Consider the following 22,741-nt stretch of genomic DNA (forward strand, 5'->3'; position numbering starts at 1 on the left):
GGGTTGTGGGTTCAATTCTGATCAAGGGCACCTACCTCCCTTGCAGTTCGATCCCCGCCCCTGGTTGTGGTCCTGCGGGGGGCAACCATTTGATGTTTCTCTCTTCCTCCCTCCCTACCTCCCTCTCATTATATCTGAAAAAAATCAATGGAAAGATATTCTCAGGTGAGGATTAAAACTAATAATAATAATAATAAAATAAAAGTATGTTTCTGTACTATTTAGTATTCCTTTTGGAGCCTTAATTTAATATGTTGACTCTGAAAATGAGTAGTTAGTTTAAGAAAACTGAAGGCACTATTTGCAGGATTGAGATTTGAAAGACTAACCTAACTGAAAGTGTTAAATCTAGTAGAGATCCAGAATTTTACCTCATTTTCTAAAAAAAAATTATCAGCAACCACCCCAAAAAAACAACTGTGTGATCAGCGTAACTAATGTAGGGCAGGCACCTACAGATTGCAAACGCTCTCTAGGGTCCTTTTGGAGCACATATAGCCGATTTAGAGTCATTTTCTCCTTTCTGTTGCTTCTAGTGGGACTCAGATTCAAGCAATCTGAACTCTGTTGTCAACCTATAACCTCTTTGTGATGAGGAAAAGATTGGGCTGTGGTGTCCTGAGTGTGACAATGTAAGGTTTATCTGGGGAAACTGTTTGCTGTGATACCCAGTTGTTCTAAGGCTAACTGAAGGTGATAGGTAATTCTAAAAGCGATGTGCAGAGTTTATAAGGAAAACATAAGCAACAAGTTTGAGAATAGACTTTTTTAAGTTTCAAAGACATTGTAGTTGAAATATGTCTAAAGCTTAACCTTATTTTCAACCCTGCTCTTCATTTTCTACAAACAATAAAGATTTTTCTCTATAAATCTTAAATTTTCTCTAGCTATTTTTTTTATTCAAGTTCATAACAGGTGCATAATTATGACTTCACAAATCTTCAGAACTATTTCCCCAGACTCTCCCAAGTTAAAACTGTTTTGATTAGAATTGTACTAGCTTTCTCTAAAAATCACATACAAATTGTTTCATTCTCACTTAAAAGCAAAGTATCATTTGCCATTAAAATTCTTTCTGGTATTAATATAAAATTTATTTCTCTAGTAATCTGTACTCTAACTATTGGATACATTTTTTTTTCCTTTATTGATTTATAGAGAAAAAGGAAAGGAGAGGGAAAGAGAGGTAGAAACATCAATGAGAAAGAACATCAATTGGCTGCCTCCTACATGCCCCACTTCTTGGAGATACGATCTCCTGGTGGCCAGGGAACTTGAACCTGGCCCTGGGAAGCTACCAGCCCACGTTCCTTGTTCTGAGCCTGGGTGCGGATGGGCATGATGACTTGACCAACGGCCCCCTACCCTGAGGCTTTCCAGAGGCCCCTCGCAGGCCTGTCTGAGAGCCCAGCACAGGACAGCCTCCTGTCGATGCGGATGACATGGAAGGATGGAGCTGCACCGCCACGTGAAAGCCATCTTTGCCCCAACTTCTCACCATGTGTTCCAGGGCTTCGGAAGAGCACCGCTCAGACTCATCAGACACCGTGTGGCCACAGAGAGGGAACTCATCCACTGCTGCCTTTTCCGATGCAGGTCAAAGACGCGGATCTTGGCATCAGGGACACCTCGGCAACAGCGAAACTCCGGATACGGCTGGTTCCAATACCGGCGACAGCGCGGGACGGCGGCGCCAGGAACCTTCGCAGCCAGCTCCACACCACGCATGCGTCGTGCATGCATTGCCATCGACTCACAGGGCACCGTAGGGTCTCGCCGAGGACGTGAAGATGCTGTTTTACCTCCTCCCCGCCACAGATGCTGCAACACTCCACAGCTGCTGTGGGCACAGCTGGCCCCGAGCCGAGTGCAGAGGCGGCGGCTTGTCGCCGGGGGCCACCAGGTAGGACCTGGGCGTCCACCGTGGGCCTGGCAGCCGGTTCCTTCTTTCTCTCCGTGGTGGGTGCACACCTTTGCCCTGGGCTTTGTCTTAGTATGAAAGACACATTTTCCTAGAGATCAGATAACAAAGGTCTCTCCAGCTAGTCCACATACCGCATCTAGTTTGTCTAAATAATATATTTTCCAGAGTTCGCGTCTCCTATCAACTCTGTGTATCAGCTGCTTTTTCTCAAAGAGTGTGTGGTCACCTGCCCTGGGGAGCATGGGTTCTTGGCATGAGCTCCCTGGAAGACCCTGGAAAGCTGAGCTCGGTGGTGACAGGGGTAGAGGGAAGGCATCTGTTATACACGTGGCGTGATGATTGCCTTGAAACCCCAAAACTCCGGTTGTTTTATGCATTTGGCCATATGGAATGGCTTTATTATCAAAACAGCATCCGCAAAATTGAAATACCAACTGAATTTTTTTTTATTTATTTTTTTTTTTTTATCCTCACCCGAGGACATTTTTCCATCTTTTGTACAGACAGAGTGGGAGGGAGAGAGAGGAAGAGAGAGAGAGAGAAACATCGACGTGAAGGGACACATCGAGTGGCTGCCACCCGCACGACCAACCAGGGCCGGGGACAAACTGCAACCAAGGTACATGCCCTTAGCGGGAACCGAACCCGGGTCTCTCCGGACCGCAGGTGGGCGCTCTAACCGCTGAGCCAAACCGGCCAGGGCCCAACTGAATTTTTTAACTTAAGGCTGTTTACATTTTCATGCTTTATTAATCTTATATCTTACTGAGAATGAGTTTGATAAGTTTTCCCTTTGACATTAGATTTCATAAAAATATTATGATTAGGATCAGAGTGTGGGGAAGGAGGAAAGTAAAAGATAAAAATAATTTACAAATGGTCTATAATCCCTACTTGGATTTTTCCTATTTGGATTTTGGATTCTTTTATGCTATTTCAGAAATCCGTGACATCATGGGACAAAACCTGTCCAGTGTGAGTATATTCTTCCAATGCTTTCTCTTCAACAGGGAAATAAATAAAGTGTCACAAAATAACTCCCGCATTTGAAGCGAGTGGGGTTTTACAAAATACTCATATTAAAGTAAAAATATTAAAGCTCCCAGTGTAGAGAACTTACTCACCTTATAAAGGAGTTGTTTACATCTCCATTTTTTCTTCATGTCTGCCGTCCTATTTTCCTCAAATAGTTTCTATTTACTATGTAAGCTTGAATATGGAGATAAAGCAGCAAATAATATTGTGTTGCTCTCACTGAGCTTTCCAGCCTAGGAATGGATTTAGATGCTACTTCAATAATATTTCATCATGTTACAAAATACAAAATGTGCCCAGAAGGCAAGGCAGAGTGAGCCCCGAGAGCCTGGGATAAGGCCCTGATTTAGACTGAGTAATGAACAGGGAAGACTTTATCAGGAAAGAGATCTTACATAGAAACAAAAAGCCTCCCAAAGTCACATAGATACGGTGACCGTTTTGACAGTTTCCAGAGGGGAGTAGGGTTTGGGGAGAATGGGTGAAAAAGGTGAAGGGATTAAGTACAGATTGGTAGTTACAGAATCGGCCTGGGGATGTAAAGTACAGCATAGGGAATATTGTGAATATTTTAATAACTGTGCATGGTGTCAGATGGGTACTAGATTTACCAAGGTGACTACTTTGTAACTTACATAAACCTCTAATCACTGGGTTGTACATCTGAAACTAATAAAATATTGCATGACAACTGTAATTGAAAAATAACAAGTTATTGAAAAAATAAGCTGTAAAATGATGTTCTCAACTTCTCTTCCTCGATCTGTAAAGTGGATATATTTAAAGGTCAGTCCTCATGAAGTTATAAAAACATTAACTGGAATAATAAAATGGGTATATTTTGTATACAGTAAAACAGAAAACCTTCTAAATTCAATGCTTTATCCGTCGGAATACTTCTTTCATAATTAAAGAACCTTTACATCGAATCATTAATGTTGATTGCTTACTTTCTTTAAAAAATTTTTCTTCAGTAAATAAAGAGGTCATCCATTAAACATACATGATTCATTTAACCTGAAATACAATTGGATGTCATGATATAAATGATTAAGTAATTTCAATATTTAAATATTATTTTCATGCAGGTCTCTAAACCTAGTAAGCCCCACAAACTTCCTACTATTGGCAAGCAACTTGGGCAGTAGGAGAAAAATAACATTACTTGCATCATTTTACCTTTTAAATAAATAGGCAGGAACTTGCATCTAAAACACAGGAAGTGCATGCACTGAAAATGTGGGAGGGCAAGCTTCATACACAGCACCTGCAGCCCAGATCAGTGTTTCTTGACTTTTTCTGTTGGACTAACTCCTTTTAAGAGAGAACTCTTTTAATTATATATATATATGTATATATGTAAATTCTGTGTTGATTCAAGTCATCTTTAGTATAGCTTTTATTATTATGCTTTATTATAACAAGCTTATAATTTATTATATAAATTATATATTTGTCATACCATTAAATATTTATAAAACTACACATTAATTACCATATAAGACTGATTAATGGCTTATAAATTTTGTATAAGTATGAAGCCTAAATAAGGAAAGTAAACATTTACAAACTAAAATCAATCAAATTTTTATGAGCATATTATGCACTACTTCTTGTTGATTTAATCCTCACCTATTTTTTCCAATGGTCTGGAACAATGTAAACTATCACTTATTCCAGGATAACTTATCCTATGCTACCAAAGCACAAAGGTCAGTAGTGTATTTACTCAGTTCACTATTATAAAACACAAATTCCCAATGAATAATCAAAATGTATAAAATATCAATCAAAAAGTTAATTAGGCTCCCGGGACTAATTTTTCTATTTGGAAAATGTGCATTTGTAAAATAGATAAGGGGACCATTTGAATGAGGTAAGAGACAGGCATCCTGACCCCCCCATCAGTCATCAGTCATGACAATAGATACCATTGGCTGACTGAAGAAAAGGCCAACCACAACCATGACTCTTTTACATTCACTACTCAAGTCTAGGAAAATATAATCAAGTTGCTCATGGGGGCTCTCACACATATTGAGTTTACAACCTCCAGTGTGAAGTTACTAAGAAACACTAATGAAAATGACTGTTCATCATTAGTGGAGGCATCACACCTCACTGAAATCCCACATGGGGACATAATCTCTGAATCACGGTATATTGTCAAACAGCAAGTGATGGAAAGCTGTATAATGACTCAGTGATCAGAAATGCAGACTGTTGCAGCAGCAGGAGAGAAAATGCAGGGTGCACATCAGTCAGTATATTAGACTCTAGCGCATATTTTTCTTTGAGAACATATTCAGGTTTAGTGCTTTGTGTAATGGTTGAAATGTGATTATCAAAGAAAAGGCAGTGTTGCATTGATCGGATACACAGAACAGTTCTTTTCTAGTCTTTGCATGAAAGCAGAGAATACTGGGAATTGGATTGTATTTCTAGCATTGTCCAGTGCTACTTCCAAGTATTTAAAGGCTTCCTTGATGCATAACTAATCAATAAGTGCATAATAGTGCAGATCTCTTACACAGGGCTTGTGGACCAGGAGAGAGAAACCATGGACGAAAGGCTTATTCACAGTCAAAGCTGAAATTTCAGGTCTAAACATGTTTACTTGTTTTACTTGCTTTATAAAAGCTCCTAGAAAATGATCTGTCCCCAACCATCCCCAAATTTATTATTTCAGGTTATGTATTAGTAACTTTAGCCATGTTTGATTTTTCTATTTTTCTTTGGTAAGCACAAATTACTGCATTAATTCTCGCTGGAGGGTATGTTTTTATTGATTTTTACAAAGAGAGGAAGGGAGAGAGAGAGAGAGACATTTATCAGTTGCCTCCCGTAGGCACCCCAACTGGGGATCAAACCTGCAACCTAAGTATGTGCTCTGACTGCGAATCGAACCAGCAACCTTTTGGTGCACAGAATGACTCTCCAACCAACTGGCAAAAGCTGGAAGGCTTTTTAAAAAGTTTCGCCTCACTTGTCAATTATTTTTATCCATTTGCATTTTGTTTTGTTTTTCTCCAGTGGCAGCAAATACTAAGGACTGTATCAGAGACAACACGCCATACAGTTTGAGACACATGGTAAATCACTACATTACTGATTAGCTTAGTCTCTAAAAATAATTTAGCATTGCTCAAAGCTTCTGGGAGTAATCTAGTGTCTTTTCTCTGCCTAGGAACATTGGTCATACTGGATAGTCTAACAGCGTGACTTAAAGTAAGTAATAACCATTCCAGAAAAGCCAACAATGTGGTGTAGGCTTTTGGGTCAGTGGTATCATTTGACCTGGAGACTTGCATTAGTCATATGCATAATCAGTCAATCAGTCATGGCTGCATAATGAAGTTTCAATAATAACTTTGAACACTGGATCTTGAGCAAGATTTTTGGTTTGCAAAAACACCTTATACATTGTCAGAAATCAATAGAAGTGTGATGCAACCTAACTCAGTGGGGAGAGACAGTGGAGGGCCAAATCTGGTACTTTTCCTGGACTATACCTATGCACTTTTTCCCTTGGCTAGTTTTAATCTGCTTCCTTCCCTGTAATAATTGCCTTCAGTGAGTTCTGTGAGTCTTTATCAAACCTTAAGGTGGCTTGGAGAATCCCTCAAATCTGTAGTTTATGTCAGAAATGAGTCCAGACTTGTGGACTGTAAATTCTAACTTTGTAGTTGGCTCAAACACTCTATAATTTCCATCTGTCATCCCCACAAACCCAACAAACCACATGTAAATGGTGGGACACTCACACAAAGAGGAGAATGTAAATCTAGTTTATAGTGCCTAGAAGAGATCAAACATATGCTAACAACAACAACAAGCAAATGCTGTCCCAAAACATCATTGTTTTTTCTGCTTAAAAATATAATGTGTATTTGTTGAAGAATTAGCAAATATGTATAACAAAAATATGAAGATACAGGTTTTTAAGATTTGGATGCGTTTTTTTTTGTTTTTTGCAATAGTATTATATGTGCCATTTTACAAGCTGATTTTTTTTTTTACCTAAGCTTTTTCTATAAGAATAAATGTTCTTGATATCATTTTAATAATAGAAAAATATATTTATCATATGTTAAGCAATAGATCTATATATGGACAGATTTACTTCCTGCTTATCTATTTCGCTGTTCTATTCATATATTCAAGGGCTAGTGCCATGGAGCTATAGCAAAAGCAGCTTCAACTTATTTACTGATTTAACTTGATTTAACTTGAGGTCAACATCCAGGAGCTCATTGTAAAGGCTTCTGACAAAGTTATATTTTATTTTTTAAATATTTTTTTTTATTGATTTTAGACAGAGAGGAAGTGAGAGGGAGAGCGAGAGAGAAACATCAATGAGAGAGAACATGGATTGGCTGCCTCCTGCATGCCTCTCACTGGGGATCAGGCCCACAACCAGGGCATGTGTCATGACCAGGAATCGAACCAGCGACCTCTTGGTGCATGGGTCAATGCTCAACCACTGAGCCACACCAGCTGGACCGAAGTTCTATTTTAGAGGGAGTCCTCTCTTCAGTCATTTAAATTGCAACGTTGTAAACTAGAAATCTACACCTGGAATCTGTGTGATCCTATTAACCAATGTCACCCACTAAGTTTATTTTAAAAATGTAAAGTAGCCACAAATAGTGTCAGTGACCAGCATAAACAATTAAAGAGGCCACAACATGAATAAAAAGGGGCAAAATAAGCCCTCGACATGCCATTTTTGGAGAAAAAGCTTGATTTCAAATAAGTGACAATTCTTAATTTTCTACTGGACAGTAAGAGGATTTATAAAATTGGGACTAAATCTGGAAGATACTTATTTCTTTTTGAGATGGCACAAAATATTGTTTTTTAATGGTTCTAAAGACAATTTAAAGGCATTGAGGAGCAGAGCATGTATTAAAGCTTCACTTATCTCACCATCTTCTTCAAACGCCACCTCTTATCCTTTATGGAATGAGGTAGATGAACCATTTTTGCATATATTTTAATTTTAAAAAATCTTGTGTCTGAACAAATTTATTTGAATATGTCACTTTAACCTAATAGCATTACACACTTCTTTCTGGAAATTTAGTAAGTTTGGAGGATCACTGTGCTGAAGTTCCCCATAATGTCCTCACAGGTCTCATGTGTGTGAAATAAGGGTTCACCTGGGCTCCAGGATGGCATGTGTCATTTTATAAGAATATTTTCTCATACATCACTTAACTCAATTCCCCCAAATAATTTCCTTAGAAGGCATACAAAAACAAGTTAAACTGATTTCAAAAATGAAGAAATAATACTCAGAATATCAAATGACTCACCCAAAAAGAACATATGGTAAGTGATAGATCATAAAGCTTAGCTCACTTGTGAACACTTTTCTCAAAAACGTTTCTCCTTCAAAATGTAGGGGTCAGACTCACTTAGCATCTGAAAGTCAAGCTGGCTCTAAGATGAATTATGAATCAATTGAGGCACACATCCAGGGTCTGTGGGGTCTGAAACCAATACAGTTCTGAGGGTCCCTTTTAAAAAAAAATAATAGCCTAGCCAATGTGGCTCAGTGGTTAAGCGAAGCTGACCCATGCACCAAGAGGTTGCTGATTTGATTCTAGGTCAGGACACATGCCCAGGTTGTGGGCCTCATCCCCAGTGGGGGGCATGCAGGAGGCCGCCAATCGATGTTCTCTCTTATTGATGTTTCTATTTCTCTCTCCCTCTCCTTTCCTCTCTCTTTAAAATCAATAAAGAAAAAGAAAAGAAAAGAAAAAAGAATAGCAATTATAAATATAAAATTATAGACAAAGCAAGTATTTATTTAGAATAAGAAAATAAAATAAATACAAGTTATACATAGCTATTAAATAAAACTTACAACTCATTTGAAAAAAATATATACTTTTATTAATTGCCTGATCTATCTTTAAAATCTTTTTTTAAATTTTCTGGCTACATATTCTTTGATCTCCTCTATATTTGACCATTATTTTCTAATAGTTTTAGGAGGAATAGAAATTCAATTCAATCTTTCCTCCAGTAAAATTGTTAAAATTTATATTGATAACAGATACATGTTTCTTTCAGCCTCAGCTGAATATCGCAAATGCCATGTGTGTCTCTAGGATTGTTGTCAAATTGAGAAAAACCTTTTCTCTTTCATATATGAACTGTAGTATTTCTAAAAAACTTCAATTATCTTTGATGATGGACAACTTCTAAATATTAATGGAAAACACTAGTGGACCGGTTTGCAGTCGACATCCTCCTTGTAATCTAGCAATGAGAGGTCTGGCAATCACTTATCCACGTGTACGCATAAGAGTTGGTTGTGTACGTTTCTTCTCAACTTTGAGTTTAGTGACATCATAATGGTAGATGGAATTGGCCATAGTGGGAGTAATTTATACCATTGACAAAAACTAAAAGTCAGGCCTTTTTAGTTTTTCTCTGGAGAGCCATTTCCTGAACTGTGTACCACCACCCTCAGTACCTTCTCTCAAGGTCTATGCCTACAACATTGGTGCCAGCACTTCCTCAGGTCAGCCTGATGTTTAAATATTTTTCTAATAGAATCCAACAATTCATTCCTCCCCTTTAATTACATTATAAAACAATTCAAGAACCCACTTATAATTTCAATGACAATTTTTGCTTAATTAAAGCTATTGATGGGATCTGAATTTTTGGCAGCAATTTAGTTCTTGATTACAGAATACTTTCTCTTTATGTTATTTACCTTTATTGCTTTTCTTTGTCATTCAGTTTTTACCAATTTCTCTGTTATTTAATAACTTTTAAAGTACTGCCAAATGAAGAGTCTATATTTTTCATTTATTTCAATTGAAATTTCCCAAAATGTTCTTCCAAATTGCCATGAAAATGGTATAGTTCAGCTTTCTCGGTCATTTAAATAAACACATCTTTGACTACATAACTTTGTATCACTGGATGAGTTGGCACAGGGAGTAGTTCAAATACTCTGGAAGCAATTTCCGCACCAGAACAAGAAGCAGTAACTTATTCATTCATTGCTCTGACTGCAAAACCATATAAACATACTCTACTAAATTCATACTAAATGCATTCTCCAATAATTTCCTTTCAGCCAGATTCCCAAATTGTCAGGGTCACTCTAATGCATCTAATTTCAGGGAAATGACAAATGGAGGAAACTAGGATTGCAAAAGACACTAAAAATTTTATACAAAGAATGTATGAAGTCATTCCTGGGGCCCATCATAGGGCCTTGGAAGGAGCCTGTGTAATTGAAGTTATCTGAATCTGAAGCTTCATTTATTTTATTGGAAGTTATTTCATTTCAGAGCCAGTGATATACTGCTTTTTACTTCTTAATACCCATTTTAATTTTAATTCCCTAAGTGGTTTTTCTCTCACATTTACTTTCTGCAGTTCCAATGTCTTCAAAATCTCCTAACAATATTTATATCATAACTACCCTCAAATCCTTGGCTTACACTAAAATGTAGATTATAGTTTTCAACTTAAACTTTTTGTCAAGATTTGCAAGAGCAAAGTTTTACAATAAAAGAAGTGAGTAATAATAATACAATTTTAAGAAACAAAGATTTGGAAAGAATATTTTATTGCATGGATGTATATAGGTGCCTCTAAATCCATGGTGTGTGTGTGTGTGTGTATTTAATTTAATTTTTATTTTTGACATTATTATAGATGTCCTCCAGTTTTCCCCATTTACTCCTCTTCACCCAGACCCTCCCCTCCCCTCCCTCTGGCCCTCACTGCATTGTTGTCTGTGTTCATGTGCTATGCATACATGTTCTTTGGCTAATCCCTTCACCATTTTCATCCTGTGCACCCTACCCACCTTCCCTCTGACATCTGTCAGTCTGTACCATGTATCCATGTCTCTAGTTCTGTTTTGTCAGTTTATTGGATTTTACATATAAGTGAAATCATATGCGATTTTCATTGGCATAATAATCTCCAAGTTCATCCCTGCTGTTGCAAAGGGTAATAGATCCTTTATTTTATGGCCACGTAGTATTCCATTGTGTAAATATATCACAACTTTTTTATCCACTCATCTACCAATGGGCAATTGGGGTATTTCCAGATCTTGGCTATTGTAAACAACACTGTTATGAACATAGGGGTACATATATTCATTCTGATTGGTGTTTTGGGATACTTAAGATATATATGCTCAGAACGGATTGCTGAGTCAAAAGCACTTTCATTTTTAATTTTTTAAGGAAACTCCATTCTGTGACTTATATTTTAATTAGTTGAAGGATAAAACTATTGACTAAATGTTGACTTGTCATTAAAAAAAAAAACATTTGGATATTTACCAAATGTCTTATAACAAAATAGGTTTCAGAGGGATCAGTGATTTAATCATTAGAACAAAATACTGGCAAAAAAGATAGCGTGACTTGTTAGCAATCTTGAGGTGGTAAAGACTTATTGAAACAAGACACAAAGAGCAGAGATTATAAAGAAAAATTTGTGACTTTATAAAAAAATTAAACTTTCATAAGATTAAAATTAATAAGTAAACAGGTCCTTTACTTCTTTGGTTAAGTTTATTCCTAGGTATCTTAATTTTTTTGTTGCAATGGTGAATGGGATTTTTTTAGTTCCTCTTTCTGTGTGTTTATTATTGGTGTATGAAAATGTCAATGATTTCTGTATGTTGATTTTGTATCCTGATACTTGGCCAAATCAATTTATTTAATCTAGTAGTTTTTTGATGGAGTCTTTAGGGTTTTTGATGTACAATATCATATCATTTGCGAATAATGACAGTTTCACGTCTTCCTTTCCAATTTGAATCCCTTTTATTTTTTCTTCTTCTTGTCTGATTGCTGTGGCTAAGACTTCAGGTACTATGCTAAAAAAGAGTGGTGAAAGTGGACATCCTTGTCTTTTTCCTGTTCTTAAGGGAAATACTTTTAGTTTTTGCCCATTGAGTACGATGTTGGCTGTAGGTTTGTCATAAATAGCCTTTATTATGTTGAGATATGATGTTTCTATTCCCACTTTGCTGAGATTTTTTTTTTCATTCCTCACCCAAGGATATTTTTCTATTTATCATTAGAGTGGGAAGGAGGGAGAGAGAGAGAGAGACAGAGAGAAAAATCTGATAGATCCACATCAACTGGTTGCCTCCTGCGCAATGTGACCAGGGCCAGGGACAAATCACTGGTATATGCCCTTGACCAGAATCAAACCCACAAGTCATTGGTTAATGGGCTGACACTCTAACTGCTGAAACAACCCAGCCAGGGCAAGAGTTTTTTTGATCAAAAAATGGATGGTGGATTTTGTCAAATGCTTTTCCAGTGTCTATTAATATGATCGTATGATTTTTATTTTTTAATGTTTTTTTTTAAATTTTTTTATTAATTAATTTCTTTTTGTTACAGATATTTCTCATTTTCCCCATATTGACACCCTCCTTCCCTTCCCCCACAGCCCCATCCCAAGCTTTGTTGTCTATGTTCGTTGGTCATGCATACATGCATGTAAGTTCTGTGGTTTATCTCTTCCCCCACAAACTCCCCCTCCTCTGAGGCTTGTCAGCCTGTACCTCAACTCCATGTCTCTGTGTTAATTTTGTTCAGCAGTGTGTTTAGTTCATTATATTCTACAAATAAGTGAGATCATGTGATATTTGTCTTTCTCTGCTGGGCTTGTTTCACTCAGCATAATGCTCTCCAGGTCCCTCCATGTCATCTCAAAGAATAAGAAATCTTTCTTTCTTACAGCTGCATAGTATTCCATTGTGTACATGTACCACAGCTTTTTAATCCACTCATCTACTGATGGACAATTGGGTTGTTTCCAGATCTTAGCTATTATAAATAGTGCTGCTATGAACATAGGGGTACATATATTCTTTCTGATTGGTGTTTCAGGCTTCTTAGGGTATATTCTTAGAAGTGGGATCACTGGGTCAAATGGAAATTCAATTTTTAATTTTTTGAGGTAACACCATATTGTTTTCCAAAGTGGCTACACCAGTCTGCATTTCCACCAGCAGTCTACTAGAGTCTCCTTTTCTTCACATCCTCGCCAACACTTGTTTGATGATTTGTTGATGGCGGCCATTCTGACAGGTGTGAGGTGATACCACATTGTTGTTTTAATTTGCATCTCTCTGATGATTAGTGATGTTGAGCATTACTTCATATGTCTATTGGCCATTTGTATGTCCTGTTTAGAGAGGTGTCCATTTAGTTCCTCTGCCCATTTTTTAATTGGGTTCTTTGTCTTCTTTTTGTTGAGTTGTATGGGCACTCTATATATTTTTGGAAATTAACCCCTTATCTGATGCATCATTGGCAGTTATGATTTCCCATATAGTGGGATCCTTTTCCATTTTGATGGTTGTTTCTTTTGCTGTGCAGAAGCTTTTGAGTTTGATATAGTCCTATGTGTTCATTTTTTCCTTTATTTTTCCTGCCTTGGTGTTGTATCGGTGAAAATTCTGTTGCGTATAATGTCTGGAATTTTGTTGCCTACATTTTCTTATAGAATTTTTATAAATTCGTGAGTTACATTTAAGTTTTTATTTATTTTCAGTTTATTCTTTTTTTATTTTTTTGGTACGTGCCCCTAGCGGGAACCGTACCCAGGACTCTCTTGTCCACAGGCCGATGCTCCAACCACTGAGCCAAACTGGCCAGTGTGTTCAGTTTATTCTTGTGTATTGTGTAAGTTGGTGTTCTAGCTTCATTTTTTTTTGCAAGTAGCTGTCCAATTTTCCCAACACCATTTATTGAAGATACTGTCTTGACTCCACTGTATGCTCTTGCTACCTTTGTCAAATATTAATTGAGCATATTGTCTTGGGTCAATTTCTGGGTTCTCTATTCTGTTCCATTGAGCTATCTGCTTGTTCTTGTGCCAGTACCAGGTTGTTTTGATTACAGTGGCTTTGTAGTATAACTTGAAATCTGGTAATGTAATCCCTCCTACGTTTTTCTTCTTTTTCAAGATTGCTGTGGCTATTTGGGGTCTTTTTTGGTTCCATATAAACTTTTGGAGTTTTTGTTCCAGTTCTGTGAAGTATGTCATTGGTATTTTGATGGGGATTGCATTGAATCTATAGATTGCTTTGGGTAGTATGGACATTTTAATGATCTTAATTCTTCCAATCCATGTGCTTCCACTTTTTTATATCTTCCTGTATTTATTTTTTCAATGACCTGTAGTTTTCTGTGAAGAGCTTCTTTACTTCTTTGGTTAAGTTTATTCCTAAGTATCTTAATTTTTTTGCTGCCATGGTAAATAGGATTGTCTTTTTAGTTTCTCTTTCTCTGAGTTCATCATTGGTGTATAAGAATGCCATAGATTTCTTGACATTTAGTATCCTGCTACTTTGCAAATTCATTTATTAAGTCTAGTATATTTTTGAAGGAACCTTTAGCGTTTTCTATGTACAATATCATGTCTTCTGCAAATAATGACAGTTTCACTTCCTCCTTTCCAATTTTGATCCCCTTTATTTTTTCTTCATGTCTAATTACTGTGGCTAAGACTTCCAGTACTATGTTAAATAAGAGTGATGAAAGTGGTCATCCTTGTCTTGTTCTTAAGGGGAATGCTTTTAGTTTTTGCCCATTGAGTATGATGTTGGTTGTAGGTCTTTCATATATGACCTTTATTATGTTGAGATATGATCCCTCTATTCCAACATTGCTGAGCGTTTTTATAAAAAATGGGTGCTGTATTTCATCAAATGCTTTTTCATCATCTAATGATATGATTATATGGTTTTTATCACTCCTTTTGTTTATGTGGTGTATCACACATATTGATTTATGAATATTTTACCATCCTTGCAAACCTGATATGAAACCCACTTGATCATGATGAATTATTTTTTTGATGTATTGCTGGACTCGATTTGCTAGTATTTTGTTAAGGATTTTTGCATCTGTGTTCACCAGGAATATTGGCGTATAGTTTTCTTTTCTTTTTTTTTTTTGTAGTGTTTTTATCCAGTTTTGGAATTAGGATTATGTTGGCATCATAAAATGAGTTTGGAAGTGTTCCGTCTTTTTGGATTTTTTGGAATAGTTTGAGGAGAATGGGTATTAGATCTTTTTGAATGTTCAGTAAAACTCCCTTGTGAAGCCATCTGGGCCTGGGCTTTTGTTTGCTGGAAGTTTCTTGATTACATCTTCAGTTTCCTTTATTGTTATTGGTCTGTTCAAGTTTTCTATCTCTTCCTTGTTCAGTTTTGGGAGGCAGTGTGTTTGTAGAAATTTGTCCATTTCTCGTAGATTGTCAAATTTGTTGGCATATAAGTGTTCATAATATGTTTTGATGATCCTTTGTATTCCTGTGGTGTCAGTTGTTACGTCTCTTTCACTTATGATTTTTTAAAATTTGGTTTCCCTCTTTTTGTTTCTTGGTGAGTCTGGATAAAGGTCCATCGATCTTGTTTAGTTTTCAAAGAACCAGTTTTTTGTTTCATGGATCTTTTTTATTGTTTTTTTTTTTTTTTAATCTCCATGTTGTTTATTTATAGTCTGACCTTTACTATTTACTTCCTCCTACTAGCTCTGAGATTTTCTTTTGGTTTACTATCTAGTTTTTTAAGTTGTAGGGTTAGAAAGTCAATTAGGAATTTTTCTTGTTTCCTGAGGTAGGCCTGTAATGCTATGAACTTCCCTCTCAGGACTGCTTTTGCTGTGTCCCATAGATTTTGTGTTGTTGTGTGTTTGTTTTCATTAGTTTCCAGGAATTTTTTAATTTCTTCCTTGATCTCGTTAGTAACCCATTCATTGTTTTATAACCCATTCATTGTTTAATGACATGCTATTTAGCCTCCAAGTGTTTGAATTTTTTGTGTGTGTGTGTGTATTTTTTTATCCTCACTTGAGGACAGTTTTCCAATTTTCGTTCATGAGTGGGAGGGAGGGAGGAAGGGAGGATGAGAGAGAGAGAGAGAAAAATATCAAAGTGAAAGGGACACATTGAGTGGCTGCCACCCACACAACCCAACCAGGGCCGGGGACAAGCTGCAATCAAGATACGTGCCCTTAGCAGGAACTGAACCCAGGTCTCTCTGGACTGCAGGCTGACACTCTAACCACTGAGCCAAACTGGCCAGGGTGTGTTTTTGTGTGTTTTTATTGTAATTGAGTTCTAGTTTCATGCCATTGTGATCTGAGAAGATTCTTGATATGATTTCATTTTTTTTTGAATTTGTAGAGACTTGCTTTGGGTCCTAACATGTGGTCTATGCTTGAGAATGACTCTTGTGCACTTGAGAATAATGTATATCTGCAGTTTTGGGGTGAAATGTTCTGCAAATATTAATTAAGTGCCACTGATCTAGTTTGCCTTGTAAGGACTCTATGTCTATGTTAATTTTTTGTCTAGAAGATCTATCCAGTTTTGTCAGTGGTGTGTTAAAGTCACCCACTATGATTGTGTTGCTATTGATCTCTCTCTTGAAGTCCTCCAGACATTTTTAAATATATTTTGGTGCTCCCATATTTGGTGCATATATGTTTACTGGGGTTATATCCTCTTGTTGAATTGCTCTTTTTAATATTATTTAGTGACCTTCTTTGTCTCTTATTATGGCTCTTGTTTTGAAGTCTATTTTGTCAGATATGAGTATTGCTACACCAGCTTTTTTTCATTGTCATTTGCTTGAAAAAATTTTTTCCATCCCTTCACTTTTATCCTGTGTGAGACTTTTATTGTGAGGTGGGTCTCTTGTAGACAGCATATATATGGGTCATGTTTTCTTATCTAATCAGCTACCTTATGTCTTTTGATTGTAGCATTTAAGCCATTTACATTTAAGGTAATTATTTATAAATAGTTATTAGTTGCCATTTTAATTTTATGCCTGTGCGCCTCTCTCTCTCTCTCTCTCTCTCTCTCTCTCTCTCTCTCTCCTTTCTCTTTGTTTCTTCTTCTTCTTCAACAGTCCCTTCAGCATTTCTTGCCATGTTGGTTTGGTGGAGGTAAATTTCTTTAGCTTTTCTTTTATCCATGAAGCTCTTTATTTATCCTTCAATTTTGAATGATAGCCTTGCTGGATAGAGTAGGCTTGGATTCAGGCCCCTGCCTTGCTTTACTTTGTATACTTCATGCCACTCCCTTCTGGCCTGCATTGTTTCTATTGAGAAATAAGCTGACAGTCTAGTGGGAGCTCCCTTGTAAGTCACTTTCTGTCTTTCTCTTGCTTCCTTTAAGATTCTTTTTTTGTCTTTAATGTTTGCCATTTTTATTATGATGTGTCTAGCTGTGGGTCTTTTGGGTTCATCTTGCTTGGGATTCTCTGTGTTTCCTGGACTTGTGTCACTTTTTCCTTTACCAGTTTAAAGAAGTTTTCTGTCATTATTTCTTCAAAGAGGTTCTCTATTCCTTTCTCTGATTCTTCTCCTTCTGGTATTCCTATAATGCTAATGTTGTTATGTTTTGTATTGTTCCACAGCTCCCTTAAAATTTCCTCCTGCTTTTTAATTTTTTTTTTTTCATTTGCTGCTCTATTTGAGTGTTTTTCTCTACCTTGTCTTCTAAGTCACTGATTCAGTCTTCAGCTTCTTCTAATCTACTATTAAACCCTTCTAAGGTATTTTTCATAACAGCTATGTCATTCTTTATTTCCTCTTGATTTTTATGCATAGCTTCTACCTCTTTTTTAAGCTGAAGTAGTTCCCATTGAGCTCATCATAATTCTTATTAAGTTACTTGTAGTTCTTACCAAATTGTTTGAGCACCCTCAAACTCATTGCTTTGAATTCTTTATCTGACAGTTGCTGTCTTTAATTTCCTGTAGTTTCTTTTCTGGTGATTGCTCTTTTTCTTTCCTTTGGGTATTGTTTCTTTGTCTCCCCATTTTAGCCATCTGGTAGCTCTAGACCCACTGAGGAATGTTTGGATGTGTATGCAGCTCACTGTATATCGAATAAGGCTACTATGCCTCCCAGACTGTTTTGTTGCATGTCACCTTTTGTCTGCTGTGGATCCTGGAGGATTGACTACTGGGAGCTGGTTTTGGTGTGTCCTGGTAGGTGCTGCTGCTGGATTACGTGGGCCCCTCTGAAGCTGTGTTCCCAGCTGGTAGCTGGTGTTACCTGTAGCTATATAGCTCAGGCCCTTTGGGAGCCACACTCCCTGCCCATATCGTAGGCAGCTGGATCACACAGTCCCTTTGGAGACCTGGCTTTTTACCTATCTTGTGGGTATCTGGATCGCACCGGCTTCTTTGTTGCCTCATCACCCCGAAGGTCCCATGGGTAACTGGATTGCACAGTCCCTTTGGAGACCTGGATCTATGCCTATCTTGTGGGCTGCTGGGTCCCACAGGCCTCTCTAGTGCCTCAGCACCCTATAGGTCCCGTGGGTAACTGGATCACACAGTCCCTTTGGAGACCTGGCTCTATGCCTATCTTGTAGGAAGCTGGGTGGCACAAGCCTGTATGGTGCCCCTGCACCCTGCAGGTCCTGCAGGCAGGCAGCTGGATCACCCCAGGCACTCTTGGGCTCCGGCTTCCCACCACTCTTGTGGGTTGCTGTGTCGCACAGGCCTCTCTGGTGCTCCAGCACCCCGCAGTTCCCATGGGCAGCTGGATGGCACCCGGCCCTCTTGAGTCCCGGCTTCCCACTGTCTTGTGTACTGCTGGGTCACAGAGGCCTCTGTGAAGCCCTAGGTTCTGTGGTTGGTGGCTGGAGAGTGCTGTTGCCCCATGGGGCTCAACTCCTGCTCAGCCTTTCCTGTAGTTTTTGGGGGTGGGTCTCAGCTGCTGGTCTGTGCTTCTGTTGCCTGGGGATGGATGTCTGTTCCCCAGCCTCTGTTGCTGGGGGTATATCTCGATTCTGATCAGGCTGCTACTGTGGGGAATGGTGCTGGGCTCCTGGTTGTTTGCGGCTTCTGTAGCAGGCACCTTAACAGCTCCGCTACTGTACAGTGGTCTGTGTTGACACAGAGTTTCCACTGGTTTGATGGTTCCAGGTGCACTGGTGGGCTCAGGTTCTGGGCCCTAGCTGCTCCTACTGCCTCCTCCTAGGGAAGACTCGGGATCTTCCAAAATGGTGGGACCTCCCAGCAGCACAGGGGGAAGCACCCTGAAGGGCCGCTTACTGCGGTAGCCGGCTGCTCCCATCCACAGCACGGGAACCTTCTACTCCACGTCTCTGCACTGCATGAGTTTGGTTGTCCACCTTCACGTCCACTCACACTCTCTCACACACTAATTCACTCTCTCACACACTCACCCTCCCTCCGGTCCTGCCCACCACCATATTTCTTCCAGATCAAATAATTTTTACCTTTCATTCTGTTGATGTGTTGTATCACATATATTGATTTACAAATACTATGCCAGTCCTGCATCCCATGGATAAATCCCACTTGATTGTGGTGTATAATTTTTAAAAATATATTGCTGGGTTCAATTTGCTAAGATTTTGTTGAGGATTTTGGCATCTATGTCCATCAGGGATAATGGTCTTAATTTTCTTTCTTTGCAATGTTTTAATATGGTTTGGGGATTAGGATTATGTTTGCCTCATAAAAAGAACTTGGAAGTCTTCCATCCTCTTGAAGTTTTTGGAAAAGTTCGACAAGAATAGATAATAGTTCTGCTTTGAACGTTTGGTAAAACTCCCCTGTGTAGTTAGTAGGACCAGGGATTTTGTTTGCTGAAAATTTATTAATTATTTCTTCTATTTTATTAATTGTTATTGGTCTGTTTATGTTCACAGAAAACTATAGCACATTGAAAAAAGAAATAGAGGAAGATATTAAAAAATGGAAGCACATACCGTCTTCATGGATTGGAAGAATTAACATCATTAGAATGTCCATACTACCCAACGTAATCTATAGATTCAGTGCAATCCCCATCAAAATACCAACGACGTATTTCACAGAACTAGAACAAATACTTCAAAAGTTCATAAGGAACCAAAAAAGACCTTGAAGAGCCAGAGCAATCTTGAAAAAGAAGAACAAAGTTGGAGGGATCACATTACCAGATTTCAGGTTATACTACAAAGCCACTGTAATCAAAACAGCCTGGTACTGGCACAAGAATAGGCATAGAGATCAATGGAAGAGAACAGGGAACCCAGAAATTAACCCAAGTCATTATGTTCAATTAATATTTGACAAAGGTGGCAAGAGTATACAGTGAAGTAAAGATGGCCTCTTTAATAAGTGTGTTGGGAAAATTGGACAGCTATATGCAAAAATAAATACATAAATAAACTAGACCACCAACTTACACCATACATTAGAAGAAACTCAAAATGGATAAAAGACTTAAATGTGATTCGCGAATCCATAATAATCCTAGAAGAAAATATAGGCAACAAAATTTCAGATATCACACACAGCAGAATTTTCACTGACACAATGCCTAAAGCAAGAGAAACAAAGGAAAAAATTAATACATGGGACTACATCAAACTAAAAAGTTTCTGCACGGCAAAAGAAACAAGCATCAGAATGGAAAGGGAACCCATTATATGGGAGAGCATAATTGCTAACGATACATCAGATAAGGGGTTAATCTCCAAAACATATAGAGTACTCATACAACTTAACAAAAGATAGACCAAGAACCCAATCAAAAAATGGGCAGAGGACCTAAATAGACACCTTTCCAAATAGAACATACAAATGGCTAAGAGACATATGAAAAAATGCTTGACATCACTAATCATCAGAGAGATGCAAATTAAAATGACTATGAGGTATCACCTCACACTGCCACAATGGCTACCATAAACAAATCATCAAACAACAAGTGTTGGCGAGGGTGTGGAGAAAAGGCGACTCTAGTACACTGATGGTGGGAATGCAGACTGGTGCAGCCACTATGGAAAACAATATGGTGTTACCTCAAAAAAATTAAAAATTGAATTTCCATTTGACCCAGTGATCCTAGATCTAGGAATATATTCTAAGAAGCCTGAAATACCAATCAGAAAGAATATTTGCACTCCTATGTTCATAGAAGCTCTATTTACAATTGCTAAGATCTGGAAACAACCCAAGTGTCCATCAATAGATGAATGGGAAAAAAAAAAAAAAACTGTGGTACATTTACACAATGGAGTACTATGCAGCTGTAAGAAAGAAAGACCTCTTATCCTTTGAGATGACATAGTGGGACCTGGAGAGTATTATACTAAATGACTTATTTGTGAATATAATGAATAAAATAGGTTTAGAACAAAATAGACCCAGAGACACAGAAGTAGGGTTCAGACTGACAAACTTTAGAGAAAGGGGCAGGGAGAGGAAAGAAATAAACCAAAGAACTTATGTAAATAAGCATAACCAATGGACATAGTCAAGAATGCCAGGGGTAGGTGGGGCGGGAGGAGGGTGTCAATGGGGGAAAAAGGAGAAATATCTGTAACAAAAATAAATTAAATTAAAAAAATGCATCAACAATTACCTTTACAGTGTTGCCTGTAACAATAGAAAAGGTTCAGTTCACATCAATAAAATCTACTAAGCTTGGGGTCAGCACTCTGTACTAAGCTCATGCACCAAGCCCTACAGTCACAGGCTTGGTCCCACACCACCATCCACCCTGGATGTCAGCATCAGTCATCACCAGCCCACAAACCACTTTAAACTCTGCTGAGCTAAATCTCCTGTGTACCTCGAATCAAAAAATATTAATAATAAATAAAGTAAATAAGTAAATCGGGGTATGTATATGTATCTAGACACACAGACACATATATATTACTTGTAGAGCAAATGAAAGTGAGAGAGGATATGTGTTGTGCATAGATTGCACAGAAAAAAGAATATTAAAAAAAGTTCTGGTTATTCATTAATGCATCATAAACCACCCCAAATTTAGTGCTGTTAAATAATAAAATTCACTTATTTGTATTATGTGTCATAGTTCTGTATGTTAACTGGTCTCACCAAATTAGTTTTTGTTTGAGATCTGTTCATAACATTGCAGTAAGATGGTTGCTGGGACTAACAGCATTCTGAAGGCTTCCTCACTTCCACGTTTGGTGGTTAATGCTGTTAGTTGGGACTGCAACTGATGCAACCAGCCAGATCTGTTCATGTGACCTGGACTTCATCACAACATGTAACTAGGTTCCCAGAGCACACATCCTAACAGAGAAATCCATGTGGAAAATCTACCACCTAGTCTCAGAAATCATGTAACATTAGTTCTTTTGCATACTTTTCATTAGAAGTGAGTCACCAATCTCAGCTCATGTTCAAGGGAGGAAGGACTAAAATTAGTATACCTATTTAAAACCACTGTAATTTTGGACACAGACAACAGTCCTGGGGTGGGGGTGGGGTGGAGGTTGAAAGGGGTATGCAGGGGATAAATGATGATGGAAAAAAATAAAATAAAGAAAAATAAAGAAATACAAATGAAACCACTGTAGTCTTTCTTCTGGCTACAAATAATTTATATTCCTTCTACATGCAAAATACACATGCCTCTACTCTGACCCCCTAAATACGGCATTCTGTTCAGGATCAAGGTCCAGATTTTCGTAATCTAAATGAGGTCCAAGTGTAGATGAATTTCTTTTCTCTCAATCTGCAGAGATTAGTATCCTGTTCCTCAAACATCCATAATACAATTGTGGAGCATGCATAATAAAACTACCATTCATAAAGTATGAGAACAAGACACCAAGTGTCCACAGAGAATCTGAAAATGATTCAGACATGTTGTCAGTTCCTTGATTATGGCTCACTTCTTCCTGGGAATAACTTTCCATATGTCTTGGCTACACTCTCTGGGATATTAATATCTGCCATGTGAA

At 37.8% G+C, this 22,741-nt stretch overlaps 1 protein-coding gene across 1 annotated transcript; it reads right to left on the minus strand.

The window, feature by feature from the left end:
• Positions 1-1,226: 1,226 nt before the first annotated feature.
• Positions 1,227-1,728, minus strand: RPL10L (ribosomal protein L10 like). Its single transcript, XM_036279711.1, is given in 7 exon segments — positions 1,227-1,252; positions 1,255-1,295; positions 1,297-1,360; positions 1,363-1,403; positions 1,405-1,447; positions 1,450-1,581; positions 1,584-1,728. Coding segments are annotated over 7 exon segments (492 nt in total).
• Between the last annotated feature and the right edge of the window lie 21,013 nt (positions 1,729-22,741).

The sequence above is a fragment of the Molossus molossus genome, unplaced genomic scaffold (assembly GCF_014108415.1).
Source record: "Molossus molossus isolate mMolMol1 unplaced genomic scaffold, mMolMol1.p scaffold_m16_p_1, whole genome shotgun sequence".
NCBI lineage: Eukaryota > Metazoa > Chordata > Mammalia > Chiroptera > Molossidae > Molossus > Molossus molossus.